Raw genomic sequence first — 22,052 nt, 5'->3', positions numbered from 1 at the left:
TGTTATAAATTGGTCCTTTAAAAAAATGTTACATATTGATCTTTTTGTCCTATAATATTTACAATGTTATCCATTTTTTTAGTCAAATTCATTAAAAAGTGTTTATGGATCATTTAACATTGAGTGGTAGGTCCAAAAGTGTTTATAACATCAAACTTGATTACTTACACACATCTTATTATTCTTGTTTATGAATTCAAGCTTATTTTATATGGATAAACATTTCATTAACAATATTATAAATCAAGTAATCGATCAATTTTGTTTCAAATCAAAGACTGAATAATACGCCCATGAACCTTAGTTTTGAGAGCAATGAATTTGGATATACCATTACCAACTTAACATTAAACGTCAACATAAACATTTATGAAATAGTAATTTAAATTTAAATCCAAATTTAAATTTTAAAAATAACTGAAATATTGAAGTTAAATCTGTCCAAGAAAAGCTCAACTAAACCTAGATATTATTGATTTATTTTTTTCTCCAAATTTTTAGTGTTAAATATTTGCTGTGCATTTTTGTTTGGGTAGTTTCTTATGGATTTCTTGTAACTAGTTGGCTTGTATCATGTGTGCACACAACCTGCTGTGAAGTTTGAACATGCTTGCATTGTAGTAAATCAATTAAAAAAAACAATCTTTTTGCCTCATCTTTTTTCTTCAATAATTACAGCCACTGGGTCAAGATGAGAAAAGCAGTATTAGGGTTAAACATTCTTTTAAGCCTCATCTTGTGCCTTTAACAATCAAGGCATGGAATTGGAGGAAACAATGAAAGCACAGTCAAAAAGTTTTAAGATAAAAAGAAAAACAAATGTTGCAGAAGACAGAAATATCTCCAAATAGTAGTCCTAGTAAACCATCAAGACAAATTGGCATCGCGTCTAACATTGCTTGACTTCAGTTTTCAGCATTGCTCTGAACCATGGGCGGATCTAGACAATAGATATTGGTGTGGCAAAATTTGCAAAGAAACTATATATATTAACAGAGAAAAGCTTTGACAACTTAAAAACTACAGCAAAGTGGTTTGGGTGAGAGCATTATACCATGGAGTTACAGGTTCGATTCCCTGCAACACCAGCAAGCCACCACCACCAAACGTAACCGCTAGGCTAAAGAAGAAACTTTGATATTAATAATTTAAAAAAAATAAAAACTGGAACTCGCTGAGAGTTGAATAATTTAAAAAAAATCAAAACTGGAACTCGCTGAGAGTTGAACAGAGGACCTGCAAGCCACCACCACCAAACGTAACCGCTAGGCTAAAGAAGAAACTTTGATACATTGATGACTTATACTATATATATACTTAAATGGGAAATAATCTGTAATGCCATCTGCCACACCATGTTTCACACTGTATCCGCCCCTGCTCTGAACAGAAAAACAAGCAATCTTAGATAAATAAAAATGCAATGGGAGAGTAAATCACACAGGTGCATATTCAAACATCTAAGCATGTGCCAAAAGTTTGAGAGGGATCAGAATATAAATCAAACCAAAATTCCAACATCGATATGGAACAACCAGAAACCCGACAAAATCTATTGAGTTGTTGATCCTATCACAATATCCTAGATTCATCTAAATAAAACAGACGCCTATAGATGACATATAACAAATCATCAAAGGACATCAAATATTCGTAGACCCCATCCCGTCTCTGCACAGCCCATCTCCACCAATAGATCAAGATGGCCGTATAAACTCACAATCAATTGAGTTTGACGTTGATTCTTTCATTTTTGAGTGTGGATATGCAATGGTTATCAGAAATATTTATCCAGATCATGGCTTGATGCTGCTATTGCAGCAATTTGAACCCAAAATATTGTTACCGGCAATTTGTTAACGACGTTTACTAGTTACTACTTAACTAAGGGAGCATTAGACAGTTTATATTGGCTAAGTAAGTAGCCAACATTTTTTGTGTTACAAAAGATAATCATGAAGACAAGGAACAGAACAGAAAGCAAAATAACCAAGATTTAGGGAACCGAGTTCCCATAGCATTAGTTCCTCATGTAGTGGAGAAATGACCATCATGCAATTCAGCAATACATTAAGAAAACAATCAAACAAATAATAGTGATACATACCTGTGCTCGGACAAAACCAAAGGGCGAAAATGGAAAAATGACCAGGGTAGACACCACTCTCTTCCAAATGGCCAATAATGATTTGAAAAGAGGCATGTTCGCTGGCGGTTATCAGTCTGTTAGTGGCAGAGCTGCAATCAATTTGGACATATGATCAATCTCATAAGATAACCAAACCGGCGATTCGGAAAAACGAAAGAAGAAAACTTTGCCTTGGAATGTATAGCCCGATGAATTTGCCCTCCTTGCTCTGCATCTTATGGTCAATGTATAGACCTCTCATTCAAACAATTGAAAACATAAAACAGAACAGAATCAACCTGCATCAGAAGTAAAAATTGCCAGTTCGGGAAGCAACAACATAAGTGAGTTAGAAACAAATTTTGAACAAATAAATAACAAACCCGGAATTGATATTACACTACAAAACCACAAAATAAACAAAAAGGAATGAATGAAACAAAGAGAGAGTGTACCAAGAGATTTCAGATTTAATCTTCTAATATATTAATCTATTCAATCTAAATTTTTATCAAAGATACTTCTGACTATTGAGTAGACCTTACCATTTTCAGCTATACAATTACCCAACTGTAGAATTTGTTTCTTCATGTTAACACTCTCGATGATAAAGACTATACCACAGCATGTATTCCCCTTCATCGTTATTAGTCAATAGCACGATGGCACTGCTCAAATAACAGAATTGATCATTATGAATTGGTTTCTATACCAAAATTAATTTTAAATAGTATTGTTCGTGATAATTCTCCTATTCACACATTCTTAACCATGTACTTATATATGATATATTTGACTGAGGACAACAAAAAAGAGGGGGTTGGGGGAAAAAAAGATTCAGAGACCAATAGACTTTGTTTAGAGCTTGAAGAATACCTGATTTAAGGTCAATATGTAATGGATTTAGTTTACACAGCTTCTATAGGCTAAATTCATACATAAAAATTCCAATCTTTAAGATAATAAAATGCCATTGGAAAATATTTAGAATGCCAAAGCTGCAGCAAGATATCCTAAAATTATGTTGTGAAGATCTCCTTTGAGATTTGATTTTGTACATAAATTGATCTCCAAAGTTGTATACCAAGAAAACAAACATCATTGCATTACATGGAGTGAGAATGAATCTTTGCTATAATGATCACATCAATCGGTGATAAATTGATGCATTCCGTAGCTGCAATTTAATCCAAGCATCTTATTTTTTTATATGAACTCTATTCCAGATTTGAGGAAAAGTAGCTACTCTCGTCTCATCGGAGTTCAGATGATTGATTATGTTAGGCTCATGCATGGCTGTTTGGTCATGAAAGGGTATCAGTATGACCCTCAAGGTAGCTTTGATTGGCAAGGATGTTTAATAAAACGTGAATATCCTCACTTTGAGGATGGTGGTTATCTCCAACTACGAATTTATGACTCTTACCATCCACCGTTATAAGGCTAGAACCTGGAGCCTTGGATATTCCTTTCTCCTTCATCAATCTCCTAATGCTTCTTACTTCAGTCCATTTCTTATTATTTGCATACCAATTAGAGAGAAGCACATATACGCCACTCTCTTGACATTCAAAATTTGGAAGTGTTTTTAACAATTCTGGAGTTAATTCGACATTTCCATATGTATTGGAGGCACTCAAAAGAGCTCCTAGGATCTGCACATCAGGTGGCATAGGCATTTTATTTATCATCTCCATAGCTTCCCCCGCCAATTCAGCCCTGCAGAGCAAATCAACCATACACCCGTAGTGCTCTAACCAGGGAGAAAGATTATAGGGGGGACTTGTCATCTGTTTGAAATAGCTACGGCCTTCATCAACCAAGCCAGAATGACAGCAAGCTGTAAAAACAGCCAGAAATGTAATCTCATTAGGCCTTGTACCAGATTCAACCAAATATCCAAATTGTTTTAATGCTTCTTGCCCATGCCCATTTATTGCTAGACCACCTATATAGGCATTCCAAGTACGGATATTCTTAGAAGGCAACAAATTAAAAATTTGTTGGGCCATCTCTATACAGCCGCATTTAGCATACATGTCAACCAATGATGTTCCTATGTGAACATCCCATTTGATACGGCTATGATCAATGTATTCATGAACCCATCTTCCATAATCAAGAAGCCCAAGACTAGCACAAGCAGAAAGCACACTGGTTAGTATAATCCTGTCAGGCTCAAAACCTGAACCCAACATTTCATAGAACAAATCAAGTGATTCTTGTGGACACTGGTATTGCACTAATCCACTTATCATACTAGTCCAAGAAACAATGTCTTTTTCAGGGATCTCATCAAACAATCTCTTCGCATCAGTCACAGACTCACATTTCACATACATATCCATCAAAGTATTGCTCACCACTAACTCCTTTCCATGCGGATATTTAGAAACCAACCCATGAATCCCCTTCCCCAAATTCAAACAACCCAATTTCCCACATGCCCCAAGAATGCTAACAAATGTTGCTGCATTAGGCGTCACATCCATTCTCAAAAACAATGCAACCGCATCATTGAACAAACCTGCCTTCATATACCCGGATATCAAACCAGTCCAAGAGACTACATCTCTCACCGACATAAAATCAAATACCTTACTAGCACCAACTGTGTCCCCGCAAATGCTATAAACATGAACGAAAGAGTTTTGCACAAACATGTCACACCACAAGTCAGTCTTAACAGCCAACGTATGAATTTGTTTAACCTCTGCAATACCAGAAAACCTAGCACATGATTTCAAAACTGCTGGGACAGTGTACACATCAGGCACAAACCCGTTACCGACAACCCATCTATAAATCTGAATTGCAGCCCAAGGTAAGTGGCCAGTTCCATAGCCAGAAATTATCAAATTGCAAGGGAAAGAGCTCAAGCTCCAATCAAACTGCTTCAAGAAATTGCAAGGGTAACGAATATCAGTGACATGTTTCCCAAAAAAGTTTGCAGCTTTGGTTACAACCAAGTCATTGTCAACAAGGGAAGATCTCAAAAGTTGTGCATGGATTTGTTTGAAGGATCTCAAATCATTGCACCTCTGAATGAAATCCAAAAGAACCCATTTCATAGAATGCTTACCCTTATTCATCCCAATCACCAAATGCTCGAAATTCAATTGAACATGCAAAATTTACCATCTACTGCATTTTAAAGTAAGAAAACTCATCAGAACAATTCTGCTCAAAATTTCAAAATCAGTCATTGATCAATCAATTTAATACAAATAGACCTCCTATATTAAAAGAATGATTGAGTTTACAAAAAAAAGAGAGGAAAATCATTACAAATTGTTACACTATCAAATTGTTAGAGTTTGTATATAATGTGAATGTAGCTTAGGAAGCAAGTTGGATGTGAATGTAAATGAATAGTAATTAGGAATGTGAATGTGATTTTTGTGGTCCTCCTCATGTTTGATGAAATGCTTCAAATATTAGTTTATGGTTTCTTGTTAAAAACATTAGAATAACAGTATCAAAATTGAAAGCGAGGAGAAGCGTTAGTTAGTTACCTTTGCTGCTTTGAGTGAAAGAAAGAGGAAAAGATATTGTGAAGTTAGTTTAGTTGTATCGGGCAAGCCACTGGATTGGGTGTGGGGTGAAAGTGAATCGCTGATCGACTCAGAATCGTTGATGGGAGAAACTCAATTGGATGGGAAATCGCATCAGTGATTCAAACAGAATGAATGAATATTGTGGAGATAAAGGTTTCACACTGTAGTGCGAGCGACATATCCCTATGTTTTTGCAAAATGAACTTCTGAAATTACTTTTTTGCACCCCTCGCCCAACAGAACAGAACCGAACCTCCTAGAAATTTTTGTCTGTCAATTTACTTTTACTCATTGTTGTTGATTTGGACAAATTGGATGAAGCTTTTCTTGTCTTTAGATAAAGAAATAATGGTAATATCCAAAACCAAATCATGCATGATATTGTGTAACCTCAATCCAATCATTTGTTTTCTGTGTTCAAGTGTCATTTATTTATTATGTCTACTAAAACCTAACTCTATTCTCAAGTTTTACTGTGATATTCTAGTTGTGAATTGAGGAATAAGGATAGCAGCCTAAGATGATGTTATGTTTGATCTAAACAAGAAAACAAGTAATGGTCAATTGAACACTCAGAATTTGGAAAATAGATCTCAAATAAACCAATTAGTCCTAAATATATTCAGGTTTCAATTTTTGAAGGGTCTGAAAATTCCTTATTTCCTTCCAAGATAAGTTTGGTCTCATTCTCAAGGCTCATAAGTTGATATATTTTTAAAATTTAAGCCATTGTAGCAGTAAAACAATTTTCTCTATATGTATAATAATTTTGTAGACTTCTCTGTTTTTCTGTGTTGTTCTTTAAACATTATGACTATTATCAGATATAAACCCTTGTAGCCTTCTCTGATTTTGTATGTTGAACCATTTGCAATTCATTAGGGGTTGGGTCTGCATAACAGTTATTTTGCTGATGTAGGAGAATATGGACAATTTTTATAAAAATTTTGAACCACCTGATCCAGGGTCCTGGCAACGCCATCGGTTTCCTTCGTTCATCGAAACCCGACTCACTCACCATCAATCAAATGCTTTTAGTCCTCGCCCGTTTCATTGATCATTATAAAACCCCTCAAACAATTCTCTCTGAGTTAGAATCCATTGGCTCAATAAACCTCTCTACCATAAACACTAACCCTAATCCATTTATAAACTTGTTAAGAATTTTCTCGCGTTCAGGTAACCACGAATTACTCATCAAAACTTGGAGGCACATGGTTGAGTTTCACAATTTTCAAATTTCTCACAAAACCTTCGCTTCGAATTTACTCATGGAATCTCTGTTTAAAGCTTCTCAACCGAAGAACGCTTTTAAGGTTTTCGGACTAACGAAATCACCTAATTTCCTCACTTTCAACATTGCGCTTTTCCACCTTTCTAATTTCCGTGACATTGTTAATGTTACGTATGTTCTTAGAGAAATGTTGAGGTTGCGTTATTATCCTAACGCGTCCACTTTAGCGCGGTTCTGAATGTGTTTTGTAAAATGAATGTGTTTCGGCAAGTTTATCAGATTTTGGGTGTAATGCTTGGTTTAAGGATTGAATTGTCTGTTAATGTTTGGACTGTACGTATTCATCAGTTTTGTAAATTCGGTAGGCTTAAGGTTGCTACCGATTTGTTCAACAAAATGATTCGAAGCAATTGTTCTCCTAATTCTGTTACTTATACCCCTTTAATTAAGACGCCTATGGAATCCAACAAGGTGAATGATGCCTTACGTTTGTTTAATGACATGAAGTCTGTTGGTATAGTTCCTGATTTAGTTTTTTCTAACATGTTAATTGATTGTCTTTCAAAGTCCGGAAAGCATGAGGAGGCGGTTAGAGAATTTCGGTTGTTGTTGGAGCAAAAAAACTTTAAACCCGATTTGTATACATTTACTTCATTGTTGTCTGTAATCTGCCAGTCTAAACAGTTTAATCTCTTACCTGAATTAGTTCAACGCTGCGAACATATACGTCGTGATTTAGTGTTCTGCAATGCTCTTTTAATCTCCGATGTTAAGGCTGGGTAGTGCTCTTGAACTCTACGAACGTATGATTTCTGAAGGTTTTAAGCCGGATAAATATACTTTTGCTGGGCTACTAAGTGCACTTTGTGCTGAAAACAGAAATGATGAAGCAGTTAAAGTGTGTCGTGTTGTTACGATGGATCACGCGAATGATCCTCACATCCATACTGTGATATCGAATGAGCTTAAAAAGGCTGGTCATTATCAACAGGCTTCTGATGTTTTTATATCCAAAGCACTTAAGAAATATCCTCTTGACAGTGTAGCATATGGTGTTGGCATCAATGCATATCTTAGAAGTGGAAGAACTTTAGAGGCCCGAACATTGTATCACCAGATGAAGAACAATGGTCTGGAAGTTCATTTGAAGTAAAAGACCTTCAAATGGTTAAACAGTTGCCGAAATATATGATTGATTCAAGGATCAAGTTGAGTGACAGAAATTTCTTCAACTTGCGTAAATTTCAATGCAATTGGAATTTGTTGATTGATATGGGAGATTTGGGTTTATTATCTTCCAAGGCGTTGCATGCTGAAAGTGTAAATGCAAATTATTAACATTATGCTGAAGTTGATACAGAATGCAACTCCAGTTCTGAAGATATTTCAGATGTAGCTATGTCAGTTTGTTGAGCTCTTATTGTTACTATGTTGTGGCCGACATCTGATTGAAAGGTTCATTCAATTCCTATATCTTTAAACTTGGCAATCTATCCACAAACTGGTACTGGTTATCACTTATCACGTCTTATATTCTTAATTTGTATTTTTTTTCTGCGAGGAGGGATAAATATTATTATTTTCCAGCTAATAATAAATCTTGTTGTAGTGCTTGTGTCTTCCTATATCCTGTGTTGCTACCCCTTATTGTTTGTCTTATAGTTACTTATCCTTTACATTTCATGTTGCGGTGGATCTGAAGATTTTTGACTCATCTCTTCTATAACACTAGTACTTTCCATATATCTGCTTTTCAATTATATTAATATCTCTTTGGAATTCTTGAGGTCGAGAGGCTAATAATTAGGACAAACTTTGATAAATATAACACTAGTACTTTCCATATATTTTCTTTTCAAAGGTAGTCTCAATTAACTAAAATTTTGTTGTTGATTGATTACTGAGGACATTCTTATATTATTGTAGCCATATGGATTTGATGTAGGCCAATCTGAGAGAGTAAATGTCCTAAAAGGTTTGGATTTAGGAGTAGGAGGCATGCGAGTTGGAGGCCAGGTGAGAAGTGATTCTAGCAGCAAGTATATCTATCTGTTCTGTTACAAATTTAATTGAAATCGTTACAATTAGTAAATGGAAGCTTCTTCACTTGCGATACTAATCGGCAACTGCATTGAATTGGAACTTATCTTACTCAAGATTTTTGTTTTGTTTTACTTCATTTCGTTTAGTTAACTGCCATATAATCATTCAATTATTTTACCTTTATAACCTAGACAAAAAAAATTCAGTACACTATTAGCATTTGCACCTATACTTTTGATAAAATGGGAGAAAATTGTTTAGATTTAGATTTGGATTGGATAATATGCTCCATAAACCTCAATTTAGTTAGTTTTATGCAGAAACTGTTAATTGTCCCTTCTGAGCTGGCCTATGGAAGCAAGGGAGAGACATCAAAGTTCTCAAGGCTGAGCATGTAAGTTCAGAAATGCAGATAGAGTTTGCTCAGGAAGTCGACATCACGAGGTTTGTTGTTTTAAATTTTCTCTTTTTTTTACCATCTGAAGTCTGTCTACTTCTTTATTGAGAAGGTAATTTTGCATGACAGAACTGTTAACCATGCCAAAAAGTATGCTACACTCACTGAACTACTACTTCAGCCTCAAGGAATATAGGAGTTTTGCATCAAACCGGTCTATTTTGGCAAGGACTTCAATGTGTGTCTTTGACGAAAGGAACCAGGAGATTCAGTCGCAAAGGAATATGAAAATCGTCGAGCTGTTAATGAGGTATACGAAAATCTGGTTATTGTTTTTTTAATTTTTAAACATTCAGAGGCAGGTTATAGTTGCCTACTAGAGTTCCTATTTGTGCATACTATTGAGTTAGATATTGCTTTTATGCTTGCTTTTTAGTTGTGCTGAACAAGATTGTATTTCAGATGTACAGATGAGATTGATTTTCACATGAGGCATTAATTTATCTTGTTTGTTTTATGTTGAATTGTAGGATGTGTCTTCTGATGTGTTATACGTTGAACAAGATTATACTGAAGGAGTTGAACTATATTAGACCATACCAACACATAGAAAATCAAGCCTGTCGTGTCACAAACCAAAGGCCGAAAGTGTTATTAGGTTCACTGTCATTGTCATCATAGAATCTAATCCAACGTTGGAACTGAAAGGTAAATTTACTCGTTTCACCTTCGATATTCCTCTGCTATAGCTAACAATTGTCCTTTGCATCGGTTACAGACCATACAAACCAGAAGCTGTAATTGAACATGTTCAGTTTTAATTTTTATATCTTTGGACAAAATGACAGGAGTAGAGACAAACAATCAATCTTTTCAAAGTTCCAGAATACAACAATCTACAAGAGACGTCCAATAACTTTTTAATATGTAGTAGTTGTTTAACTAAGTTATGTTGATGTTTAACTTAAGAATATAATATAAAATGCAATCATGTGAATGTCCCAGATCATACTTCAAAGGGACTAATTTATGTGTTTTTAACTGTAACTAGTGTTATTGTTTTCCCCCTCATACCATAATCTAAGAGATTTCTGAAGTTTGGACTATTCCTTTTCAATCATTTTTTTTTCTTTTATGTTACACTTTGTATAATTTCTTTTATTGCGATACATTATATTAATTTCTTTAATATTTTTGGAAAAATTCAACTTCAGAAACTAATGTATTCGATCTATACGTTAGATACGTTAGTTATTCAATGAATTTAAAAAGTTATTTTTTTTCCTTATAAATATAACAAAAAAGAAGTATATCACTAGTCTATTTTATTTTTTATTTATTATTTTATCACATTTCTACTTCACTTATCCATCAATTTATAATGGGACAAACATTAAATGTAAGTGGTCCATTATACTTATTTATTTTTGGCACGTTTTTATTGAGGGGGAGATTTTGATTTTTTTTCAATAGTGAAATAAGGCTACAAAATATAGAAATATATTCAAAATTGTTTCTTTAAACTACAACAATTAACATGAGTAATTCTACAAAACTTAGACGTCGTTATTTACGATTCTATAAAGGTATCTTTAAGTTTCACACACAATTACTCTTCTCCTCCCTCTCCAACAAGTGAGCCCTAGTTTTCTCTTTCTCTCCAGGTTTTCTCTTCAAGTTTCTTCATTGAAGGGCGGTTTTGGGTCAATTTTGACCCGAAATCACCCCCTCTTCATCTTTTCCTCTCTATTTCAATCTAAATAAGTGATTTTCACATAGATCTAGGTTTTTTCTTTGTGATTTCATCATCTAAGTGTGGTGGTTTGTTGTTCGTCGTCTTGTGCGGCGCTGTTTGATTTTCCGTCTTCTTGCGGTGTTCATTTGATTCATCTTGAAAGATCGATTATTCAATCAAAGATTTGGGCGTCAACGTTGCAGATCTGGAGTCCATGGATATTCCGGTCACTTTAATTTTATCATATATTTTTGTAGGCATTATGTCGTTATATGCTATTAACTTGGATGATGTGAGTTTGTTCGCAGATTCATCCTTTACGTTTTTAGCGGTGTTGAATGATGTAATCTCTCGATTTGAATGAATGAATATCATTTTATTTTTGTCAAAAAAAAAAAAGTTTCACACAAAAATATAGACGGAGAGAGTGACCAATAGAGAGGTGGAGTAATAGTCACTTTGGTTTCTGACACGGCCGTTCCTAGAGTTTTACGGGCCTTAAGCATAATATGAAAAGGGCCATTACATAATACATCATAATTTTTTTTAGCTCATTGTTGTGTTTTTTTAGCTCTTCATCTCGTTTTTTTTTTATTTCGCTTTTTACTACCAAATAAATGTATTTTAGACAACATCGGAAAATAAATTAAATACTCTATATACACCAAAACAAAATAAAATATCGTAGAAGTAGAGAAAAATAGCAGATGCGAAGTAGACTGAAATTTTAGCACCCCATTTTCAACTAAAATAGAATTTGCTTTGTTATGAAAATTATCCCAATTTCTTGGATAATAAATATCGTTAATATTTTTAATATTACTGAAGCACATTATTACGAACAAAGGGCCCAAAAAAATATCACCAATTTCTTCGATAATAAATTTTCGAGCATATTATTAAAAACAACCAAAAAAAATTATTGGAGGGTGTATATAGAAATTTCTGTGCTGCATGGGATATATATAGCAAATCTCACTAAAAGGGCCAAAAACATTAACAGATTTCAGCCCATTTCTAAATCATGTCAAGAATTCTGCTCTTTACCCAAACTGTTTCGCTCATTCCCAAAGTAAATGTCCAAAATACCCCTACGCATGTTAACTCACGCAACATAAGTTAACTTGCGCTAGTGTTAAATTTGCGTGAGTTAATTCACGCTGCGTGACTTAAGTTACGCAAAAAAAAAAAACACTAAAACCCAACGTGAGTTAACCCACGCTAGTTATAAGTCTGCAAAAATCACATTGAAATCCCAACGTGAGTTAACTCACGTTGGTTTTCATGGCTAGTGGGCAACAAATATAAGACAGTGATATTGCATTAAGCGGCACAATTAGATTAACAGTTTGAATCCCTTAATTTTCTTACATGATTCAGTCTTGCAATCACTGTCTTCTGGCTATGCTAGAGGGGTAGGTTTACATCTTATCTTATATATGTTTATATCTTAAATGGATTTTGATAAAGTGTATGGCCGAATAGTAGTATATATTGTTATGACAAACTACTACCAATGAAAGTGTATGGCCGAATAGGAGTATATCTTGTTGTTGCCCACTACCCATGACATCTGTTGCCCACTAACCATGACATGATTTTATCAAATGATTTCAATCATGCGGTCCCTACCATGAATGAATGTACTACTACTACCACTACCATGAATGGATGTACTAGTAGCAATGAAAGAAACCAACGTGAGTTAACTCACGTTGGGATTCAATGTGATTTTTGCAAACTTATAACTAGCGTGAGTTAACTCACGTTGGGTTTCAGTGTATTTTTTTTTGCGTAACTTAAGTCACGCCGCGTAACTTAAGTCACGCAGCGTGAGTTAACATGCGTAAATTTAACACTAGCGTGAGTTAACATGCGTAGGGGTATTTTAGACATTTACTTTGGGTATGAGCGAAACAGTTTGGGTAAAGAGCAGAATTCTCATGTCAAAGTTTGGGCCTTTTCAGAGAAGTTTGCTATATATACCCCCGAAAATCCAAATATTTCTATATACACCCCCAACCTTAAACAAAATTGTGGGCCCCTTACCGACAAGGGCCCTAGGCCGTCGCACTCGCGGCCTATGCCCTAAGGGCCGACCCTGGTTTCTGAATGTATAATGATTAATCATTATAGTTCTTCAATGTATTAAAATTTCAAAATAGTTCTTATTGTGCACTCTGATAGTTAAAATAGCCTCGTGACGCTAAAATAATATCTCAATGCTCACAATCACTCTTTTCATATAGCGATTGAAATGATAATAAATACTTATAAGGACTGATATTACAATAAGTAAGTATATTGAAGGAATAATATGACAATATAAATGAAACATTAATATCAGATACTACTTTGACTAACGAAGTGCACAATCAAAGACTATTATAAAATTTTAATATATTGAGGGACTATTATGACTACTCATTACATATTCAGTAACCAAAGTGACTATTACCTAGAATTAGTTTAAGTTGCAAGAAATTTTGATCTTTAAAACAAGTGTAAGATGTTCAATTAAGAAGAAAGAACTCAATTATATATATAGAGAGAGACACACACCCCATGTATCGAAGATTGAACATTGTTAAATGAGTAAATCATCAAATTGATCCTTGTATTGGTAAGTTATTCTCAAATTAATCTTTAACTATTTATTAATATTTTAAATTAATCTTTATATTTATCAAAAGTTTTTTAATTAGGTCCCTTATCACGAGACAAAAACATAAAGACAAACTATGAAGTAGTTTGGTGGTTTAGTTAACTAGACACGAAAACTTGTTACCAGAAATGTAAAAGAAAGGGTAACCGGTAAGTAATCATTATTGGACGTTGGAATGAAAATCTCCAAATGGACACCAAAATATCCACACAATCTAACAGATTATACATGGTCGTCTCTGATTTGTTTTCATATAATCCATTCCTGTCTCTTATTTTACTTTATTATTTTTAATTTTAAAAAATAGAAATAAAACATCATATTTTTTTACCAAAAAACAGAAACAACCGTTTTGTTTCATTCATATGAATGTGGCTACTTTCCTAATTCTTACAAATTTGACATCTTTTCTCTCTCACCCATTTCTCAAAATCCTAACTTTTTCTCTTTTCTTTGTTGAAATCATCATTTTGAACTAAAAAAATGGCTATGGCTATGAGTGCTTTGAGACTTGGATTTCACTTCAGTGCTGCTACTGATAATAGTTTGAGAGTTTTGGAAAAACCCATTTTCTGTGTCCCTTTTTTGAATGCTTCTTGTTCTGGGTTTGTTTCTACTAAGCCATGTTACTTTCTTCACAAAAGAAGGTAAATTAGCTATGATCATTGGTTGATTTTGGATAAGATGATTTGATTATGTTGGTTTTTTGAAATTGAAATTGTTGTTATTGAGTTATTAGAATTTGAGCTTTTAGTTGGTAGTTATTATTGTTTGTGTTATTATGCTTTTAATATAGTTGTTTTAGTGATTCACTTTAAGATTTAATTAATTGAATCCATTCATAGATATGATTTATGACCGAGTATGTATTATGACGTTGTTTGATCGATGATTGTCAAATCGAGATTCATACCGTGAATCAGAAGAACTATTTTGCGAATTGTGAATCGAAGTTTATTATGAATGTAGTAGATATTATTTTACTTGTAAAAATATGAGATTTTTAAGTAAAATCAAGTGACATAAAAAAATTATAAGCCGATATTTCGAAAATACACCTCAAAATAATTCAAGATTTAAGTCATAAATCAACTGAGAAAAGATTCATGTGCAAAATGGATACGCACTATCAATTGGATTGACTCGTATGTACCGAAGATATTGGTAATCGTGCTCTGATCCATGTAGCCAACCCCACCCAGTGGTATATGACTTGTTTGTTGTTGATTGAATCCAATTATACCCACTTTTGAATATATATTTTTTTACAAAATTGTAGTGGAACTCATTTACTTATATTTGGTTCCTTCCTTTGCTTGTATTGCTTATGTTAATTATGGCTAGTGATTTATTCAGATTTTGTATTGTTAGCATATACCTTGTCATATTTTCATGAAGAACGCCTGCAGGACACGGATTTGGTGTGATTAATTAAGTTAGTAGATTAGGTTGGATAAGTACAGAAAATATTTACTGCTCTTTCTTTCGTTTGGAAGAATAGTAAACGTTTGAAACTTGGGTATTGAATGTTACTTTCAGCTACTGCACCTAAGTAATATGTCCATTTCTGTGTGTTAATTGTATGTACTATGTACCCTTTTGTCAGGTTGTTGTCTTCTGGAACTACTATTATCCCTCGAGCGGCAGCACCTGTTACTGATGTGCAGGTACTCGGTGTGATCAACCTATGTGATTGTCGTTATTTGCGTGTGAAACAGCCAAGACCCATAGTTCATCTCTATAATGCTTGTCGACGGTGTTTGTTGATCGGTAAAAAACTTATTTTTGTTTCTTTTATGTGGATATCAGGGTGGAAATCAAGGTGAGACTGATACCGTTCCGACCCCAATAGTCATAATTGACCAAGACTTGGATCCAGATGCAACTGTGGTGGAGATAACTTTCGGTGATCGGCTTGGAGCTCTTCTTGACACAGTATGTCATTCTTTGAGTAAATCTATGCTTGTGCTTGCTTATCTGTTGCTTTTTCTTAGAGGGTAATATTTTCATTTGTTGTAGATGAGTGCATTAAAAGACTTAGGCCTCAATGTTGTTAAGGCAAATGTTTTTCTGGATTCTTCTGGCAAGCACAACAAGTTTTCCATCACAAAAGCGTAAGTGTTACTTGATTTGTGCACTTTGCGTATAATAGTTACAAGTATGTTTAGCTGTTCGATCTTGTTATTAATTTTGTATTATAACTGATCTATGCTAAATGACTGTTAATAATGATTATGTTGCTCAAACCGAGTATCTCTTCAGTTTAGGCCAGCATTGGAACCCAACTGAAACTCTCAGATATTCTTTATTTTATTTACTCCACCACTGGCCCGCACTAGTCATTCCTTGTGCTCTTGCTCCTAATTGCACCATCTACTCTAAAAAGCCCTGTTTGGATAAACAACTTAATTAAGCGCTTATCATATAAGTGCTTATGTTTAAGCTATTTCTATAATAAAAGGTAAAATAAAGTCTAACAGTTCTACCAAAAAAAAAGTCAAATTGTTTTCATATAAGCTATTTTCATGAGCCATCGTGGAGAACTTATAGATATATCATAAGTTGTTTCCATTGGCTCTCTGAAACAGACTACAAGTGTTTTTGCTAATAGACAAACTCAAATAAGTCAATCCAAATAGGCCTTTCTTTATGCGAGCTAAACACATGTTAGCACATGCACAAGTATACGTAGTCAGACTTCAGAACTGTCCTACCTAAACAGTATTAGAAATTCAATCTAGAACATTGAAACTTGTTGCGCAACTTAGGTTTGATTTCTCCTTTTAAGCAACAAATATCTTGGATGAGGTTTTAACTCGCTTCTTTAGTAATTCCTTGGGTATGCTGGTGGAGCTTTTTGCAGTGATACTGGCCGAAAAGTGGAAGATCCAGAGTTGTTAGAGGCAATTCGTTTGACAATTATAAATAATCTGATTCAGTATCACCCGGTATGCTTTACCAACTATCCTCCTTTCTCATTGGAGGGTGATTTGGTTGTAATATATGCCAACAGGCAATTCTCACTTCTCAACTAATTAGAATTTTCAAATCGATGATTCAGGAATCAAGTTCTCAGTTAGCAATGGGAGCAGCTTTTGGACTTCTACCTCCAAAAGAGCAGGTGATGAATCTCTTTACTTCTCGGTTTCAGTTATAACTTGTGAATTTTTCATTCTCTCTGGTAACACATAGAGTTCTGTAAATTGAAAAGATAAGGGTACGTTTACTTCAGATGTTTCCTGTTTCATTTTTCACCAATAAAATATACATTACAGAAGACATTATGGAAGTTTTTAAAATTGAATTTTGAAAATCTATTGAATATTTCTGAAAAATCTATTAAATGACAAAATATTGTTGTCGACGTTTCAAGAAATGTATTCTCTCTAGTTAGCTTTTATCCTCCCTCTATCACAAATAGAAAGAAAAGTTCATTACCAATTGTCATTCAGGTTGATGTGGACATTGCAACTCACATAAACATATCCGATGATGGTCCAGATCGAAGGTAATGCATTCGTTTGTTTCTTGCGTAGCAGTACAGATATTATCATCGAATCAAGAAATGACATTGTTAAAGTCATGATATATAAGGTCTTAGAAGAATACTCATGCTTTCTAATTTCGGTTATATTTGTATGTTGTTAATTATTTGTTTTCAATTTTGTAGTTTGTTCTATGTGGAGACAGCTGATCGGCCTGGATTACTTGTCGATCTTGTAAAAAGTATTACTGACATTGACATTGCTGTTGAATCTGGAGAATTTGACACTGAGGTATACAGATATCATTATACAACTTATGCTCAAACTAAATAAATAAACCTTCTAAGTTCTGACGTGGCCATTACTCAAAATGAATGTATCAATGTTGAGTATGGCTCATAATCGCTGATAAGAGGGCAGACGCTCGAGCATAGCTGAAAGTGTAATGAAAGCGCCTTCCGTTTGGGCGTGGCTTATTCATTTGTTGGGTTACAACTATGAGGGCTAGGGGTGAGGGGGGCTTCGCCACCTGCGTTACGGTTTACGGATAAGCTTGTGAACTGGATCATAGATTCATAGTATTTGAGCAAAACTTTGTACTCTCTAACCCTAATTCATTGAATAGTAGGAAAATACGAAGTCACTCTGATGCGTTTTCTTACGTTAGAACCAGATTTTCTATTCTAACAATCAATTTAATTATTGAGCTTCAAAAAAAAAAGAAGGGGATTTTGTACCAATCTGATGAAAAAGCTTTGTTTGAACCTAGGGGCTCTTGGCTAAAGCAAAGTTTCATGTTAGCTACAAAGGCAAAGCAATCAGCAAGCCCCTGCAGCAGGTAACTTTAATCTTCTAATTTTTCATTTTTGAAAGAAAAAAGCTTTAATCGTCAAGTACTCTTTGGTAAGATCAAACCATTAGCTTACAACGAATAACATATAGCGTATAAACTCGAATGATTAAAGTAGATTTGTCTGGTAAACGGTAATGGTCTCTTTCACAAGTATAAATCATTTTTTCACTAGCTTATATCGTATCATTTTTACCCTTATAGCGTATAGTTTATAGCTTATAGCTAGCTTATTCATTGTCCATTACAATTTACCAAACATATCCTAAATGATAAAAAATCAAGATTGTATCATAACTCATAGTACATTGAAGTAGGCAAGTAGGTCCTTATTGCGCAAGCATCTAGTGGTGAACTTTACATGCTGTCAGAAAGAGTTTCTGAACTGATTTTACTTCATATTTACCATGTTGCAGGTTCTTGCCAACAGCTTGAGATATTTCTTGAGGCGTCCGGCAACTGAGGAATCCAGTTTTTGAAGGGCATCTCTTTTGATTTCAACAATGTGCATGACATTATATTTTCTTTTGGAGTATAACACCACCATGGATTGGTGAATGTTTGCATTCATTGTTTCATTGGGAGGAGAAATGAAGAATAACTGGAATGCATTAAAATCATAAAACTGAATTAACAGGGATATATGATTGTAAAGTTACATTTGTCTATTACTTACATAAAATTATTTTCAACTTTAAATGCTGCTGATATTTGGTTACTATATCATAATATTCTCTTCATATAAAATACTGTATTTATTCTCTCAAAAAAATAAAATACTGTATTTATGGTGAGGGCATGAATGAAAGTTTTGGCCACCACTTTTCAATAACTGGAGATTCCAAGTCCTAGAGTTAATGAAGCAGAGAGACCAGAAAGTGTTGAAGTGCAAAGTAGAATATATTATTAACATTGTACCATAAAAAAAAAAAAAAAAGAATATATTATTAACACAAAGCTCTAAATTGGATTCAATAACAAAGCTCTAACATTTTATGTACCATTGGAGGATAACTTAGATGTGGGGCATGAATTTTGGTTCATAAAATGGCTTTTACTTTTCGTTGAAATTTAAAAGATATATTTTGTTAAATCTAAGTGACATTTTCACTACTAGTAACTAGGCAAAAGTTATGGTGCATAAGTCCTTTCCTTATGCACCATACATAAACATATCACAACCGTCAGATCAGGGACACGTGTTATAATCTTCATCATCTTCCTCTTCTTCACCTTTCACCTTCTCTCTTCCATCTCAGCACAATCCACCTCCATGGAATCGGTTCCCGATCTTCAATCAACCATGTACACCGACGTTGATGGTTTTCCTTGTGTTCGCCTGCTAAGTCTCTCTGGAACCATCGGTTGTTCAAGTAAGCCCCAATTTCACAATTCATTGTGTTTTTAGTGGTTAATTAATCGTAATTTGAAGTGTTATTTACGATTATTAAGCTTGTTGATTGATTGTAATTTGTTAGATCCTGGGAGAGATAAGGTTGTAGCTCCAATTGTGAGGTTCGAAAATGTCGATGATGTGACAGAGTTATCTTCTATATTGGTCTCATTGGATCAGTTTCCAATTCTCTTCAACAGGTATCGTTTTCATCATTTCTGTTTTAAGAAATGCTAAATTTTATTGCATCTTAGTTCGCAGGTTTGAGGAACTTGACAGAAACGGTGAAGAGATAAGCGTTTCATTAAAACTGCAATGAGCTTTGCATTTTCAGATTACTGCCACGTCAGACAAATTAGTGCAAAGGAACTTTTGATTTTTCATTTTTGAAGTATTGGAACCTTGTAAATGGCTGAGTACTTTATGGTTAATGCTTAATACTTGACATGACTTTGGTATCGTATCAAGTGTATGTTTGGTTTAATTGGTTTTGATTCATTTGATTATGATTAAAAATGGATTGAAGATAAAATAATTTGTCTTTAAATGTATGTATTCATATAAAAATGAGTTGAATTATAAAATTTTGTATAAAAATCAATTTTAAAATAAAAAGCTTCAAATTTAACTTCAATTCATTTCTTGAATTATTCAATTGCTGCGAATTGATGAAAAAGAAAATTCAAAACCATTAAGTACATCTAATGGTTTTGGAGTACAACTTACAGAAACCATTTCTTCAGCAAAATGGTTTTGGAGTACAACTCGCAGAAACCATTTCCACAGCAAAATGGTTTTGGAGTACAACTCACAGAAACCATACCTATAGCAAAATCATTAGACAATTATTTTGGTTTCTCATAGAAGACTATCAAAACTATTAAACCATAATTATGATTTCAGTAATAATTTCAGTGTATAACATCTTAATCATTATTCAAAATCATCTAACAATAATAATTTCATTAAAAACCATTACACAATTATTTTGGTTTCACATACATGACTATCAAAACCATTAAACCATACTTATGGTTTCCTAGAATCGAGCCACTGGTGATAACTAAAATCATTAGACAATTAGTTTGGTTTCGCAATTAAACTGATTCATATCAAGTCGTAGATTCTAAACCAAACAAAGAAATTGTTAAAAAGAGTTCCAAAGCAAATCAACGCTCTGAAACCATTTCCACAGCAAAATGGTTTTAGAGTAAAACTTGCTAAAACCATTTACACAACATATTGGTTTTCAGAGTAAAATGGTTTTCTATATGATTTTTAAACAAAACATACTATAATAAGAAACAAATCAACAGTATGAAACCATTTCCTGAAATTAAACTATTTGAGTTGATTTTCCAGAAATTAAACCAATTCGAAATTAAACATTATGAAACCATTTCCAGAAATTAAGCAGATGTCAGAGGAAAGCTTATTGGAGAAGCTCAAACGAATGGGTGCAGATGTCAGAGGAAAATGCAGAGAAACAATTGACAAGATCATCCTCATGGTTTCCCAACTTATATCAAAATTGAAAGAATGGGCCACCAAAACAAAATTACAGGCTGAAGAATTTGGAGAAGTTGCCATCTCAAAGGCAGTCAAGTCAGCCAACGAGTTACATCATAGTGCCGTCGAATTTGGATTAACTGTAAAAAAAAAGGTACAAAGCGAGTTTCTGGTGATTGTAGGGAAGGAGTTGAGAAAATCACCCAAAAGTTCGCTCATAAGTTTATGGTTAAATGAACTGGTCTTTATTGTGTAAATTTTTAGTTTTTTTTTAAGAAAATTTAAAATGATGGTAAGCATCATAAAATTAAACTATTGTTCTCTTATTTTTATTTTATTTTAAATTAACATGAAAAAATTGGGATACGACACATTTTTTACAATTGGCATAATCTCAAATTGACATATATATTTCCCCAAACTAAGAGAACAACTCTATAAATAAGAGTCTTATTGATAGTCTATTCTACTGTCACTAACATAAAATTAGAGTTGATAAGGAAGAAGAAACATAAAATTTGCACAAGATATTTCTCATAGACTTCATCAAAGACTTCAGTTCCTCTCTCAAACAATTCCTCAATATCTTCATCTCTTTTTTTCCCTAAACTACGTATCTTCATTTCTTTCACAGTTAACATATTTTCGGTCAAATCCTAAAAAAATAGGTAAAATGTTCTCTTAGATTTTCACCATAAAATGGCGTGAGAGAAAAACGTGCACTACAGTATGAATACAAGTTGAAAGGGAAAGTCCAACTCATATGCCACCGAATCAATGTGGTGAAGGACCTTGAAAGGGTTTCAGTAAAATATGTTGTTTCTGGTGGTGAAGAAGGACGGTGTTGATGATGAAGAAAGACAACGTTGATGATGAAGAACGACGTCGATTCTGTTGTTTCCGGTGGTGGAGGTTGTTTCCGATGTGATTTCGGTGGTGGAAGTTTGAGAAATGACGGTGACTTTTAAGAAATGGCTTTTGAGAAATTTTGTTTTGCCAATTTGGGGGGTGTAGGAAGCAAATTTGTGGACTATAGATTAATGGGCCATATTAGCA

At 33.9% G+C, this 22,052-nt stretch overlaps 2 protein-coding genes and 1 pseudogene across 6 annotated transcripts; 2 read left to right on the top strand and 1 right to left on the bottom strand.

The window, feature by feature from the left end:
- Positions 1–615: 615 nt before the first annotated feature.
- Positions 616–5,785, bottom strand: LOC146925744 (Pentatricopeptide repeat (PPR-like) superfamily protein). 5 transcript variants are annotated; one of them, XM_085758201.1, is made up of 6 exons: positions 5,644–5,785; positions 3,005–5,272; positions 2,674–2,796; positions 2,320–2,427; positions 2,108–2,238; positions 616–923 (listed from the first exon to the last, which is right to left on the bottom strand). In XM_085758201.1, exon 2 carries the CDS (start codon positions 5,218–5,220, stop codon positions 3,433–3,435), a length of 1,788 nt encoding a protein of 595 aa, XP_085614327.1. In that variant the 5' UTR covers positions 5,221–5,272; positions 5,644–5,785; the 3' UTR covers positions 616–923; positions 2,108–2,238; positions 2,320–2,427; positions 2,674–2,796; positions 3,005–3,432. The 5 variants fall into 5 exon arrangements, with proteins under 5 accessions (XP_085614327.1, XP_085614326.1, XP_085614325.1 ...); XM_085758200.1 differs by having other exon boundaries at positions 2,108–2,427; XM_085758203.1 differs by lacking the exon at positions 616–923 and adding an exon at positions 1,117–1,377 and having other exon boundaries at positions 2,320–2,796.
- Positions 5,786–6,495: 710 nt separating this feature from the next.
- Positions 6,496–8,470, top strand: LOC146925743 (uncharacterized; annotated as a pseudogene).
- Positions 8,471–14,098: 5,628 nt separating this feature from the next.
- On the top strand, positions 14,099–18,793 carry LOC146925742 (ACT domain-containing protein ACR11-like). Its single transcript, XM_085758198.1, has 10 exons — positions 14,099–14,406; positions 15,366–15,426; positions 15,569–15,694; positions 15,779–15,873; positions 16,623–16,707; positions 16,821–16,880; positions 17,212–17,267; positions 17,430–17,535; positions 18,014–18,082; positions 18,511–18,793. Exons 1-10 carry the CDS (start codon positions 14,243–14,245, stop codon positions 18,571–18,573), a joined length of 885 nt encoding a protein of 294 aa, XP_085614324.1. The 5' UTR covers positions 14,099–14,242; the 3' UTR covers positions 18,574–18,793.
- Positions 18,794–22,052: the final 3,259 nt, after the last annotated feature.

The sequence above is a fragment of the Medicago sativa genome, chromosome 4, assembly GCF_051527215.1.
Source record: "Medicago sativa cultivar Bolivia chromosome 4, Bolivia_mono, whole genome shotgun sequence".
NCBI lineage: Eukaryota > Viridiplantae > Streptophyta > Magnoliopsida > Fabales > Fabaceae > Medicago > Medicago sativa.
Note: the sequence above shows the minus strand (reverse complement) of the source record. Positions and strands in the feature narration are given on the sequence as shown.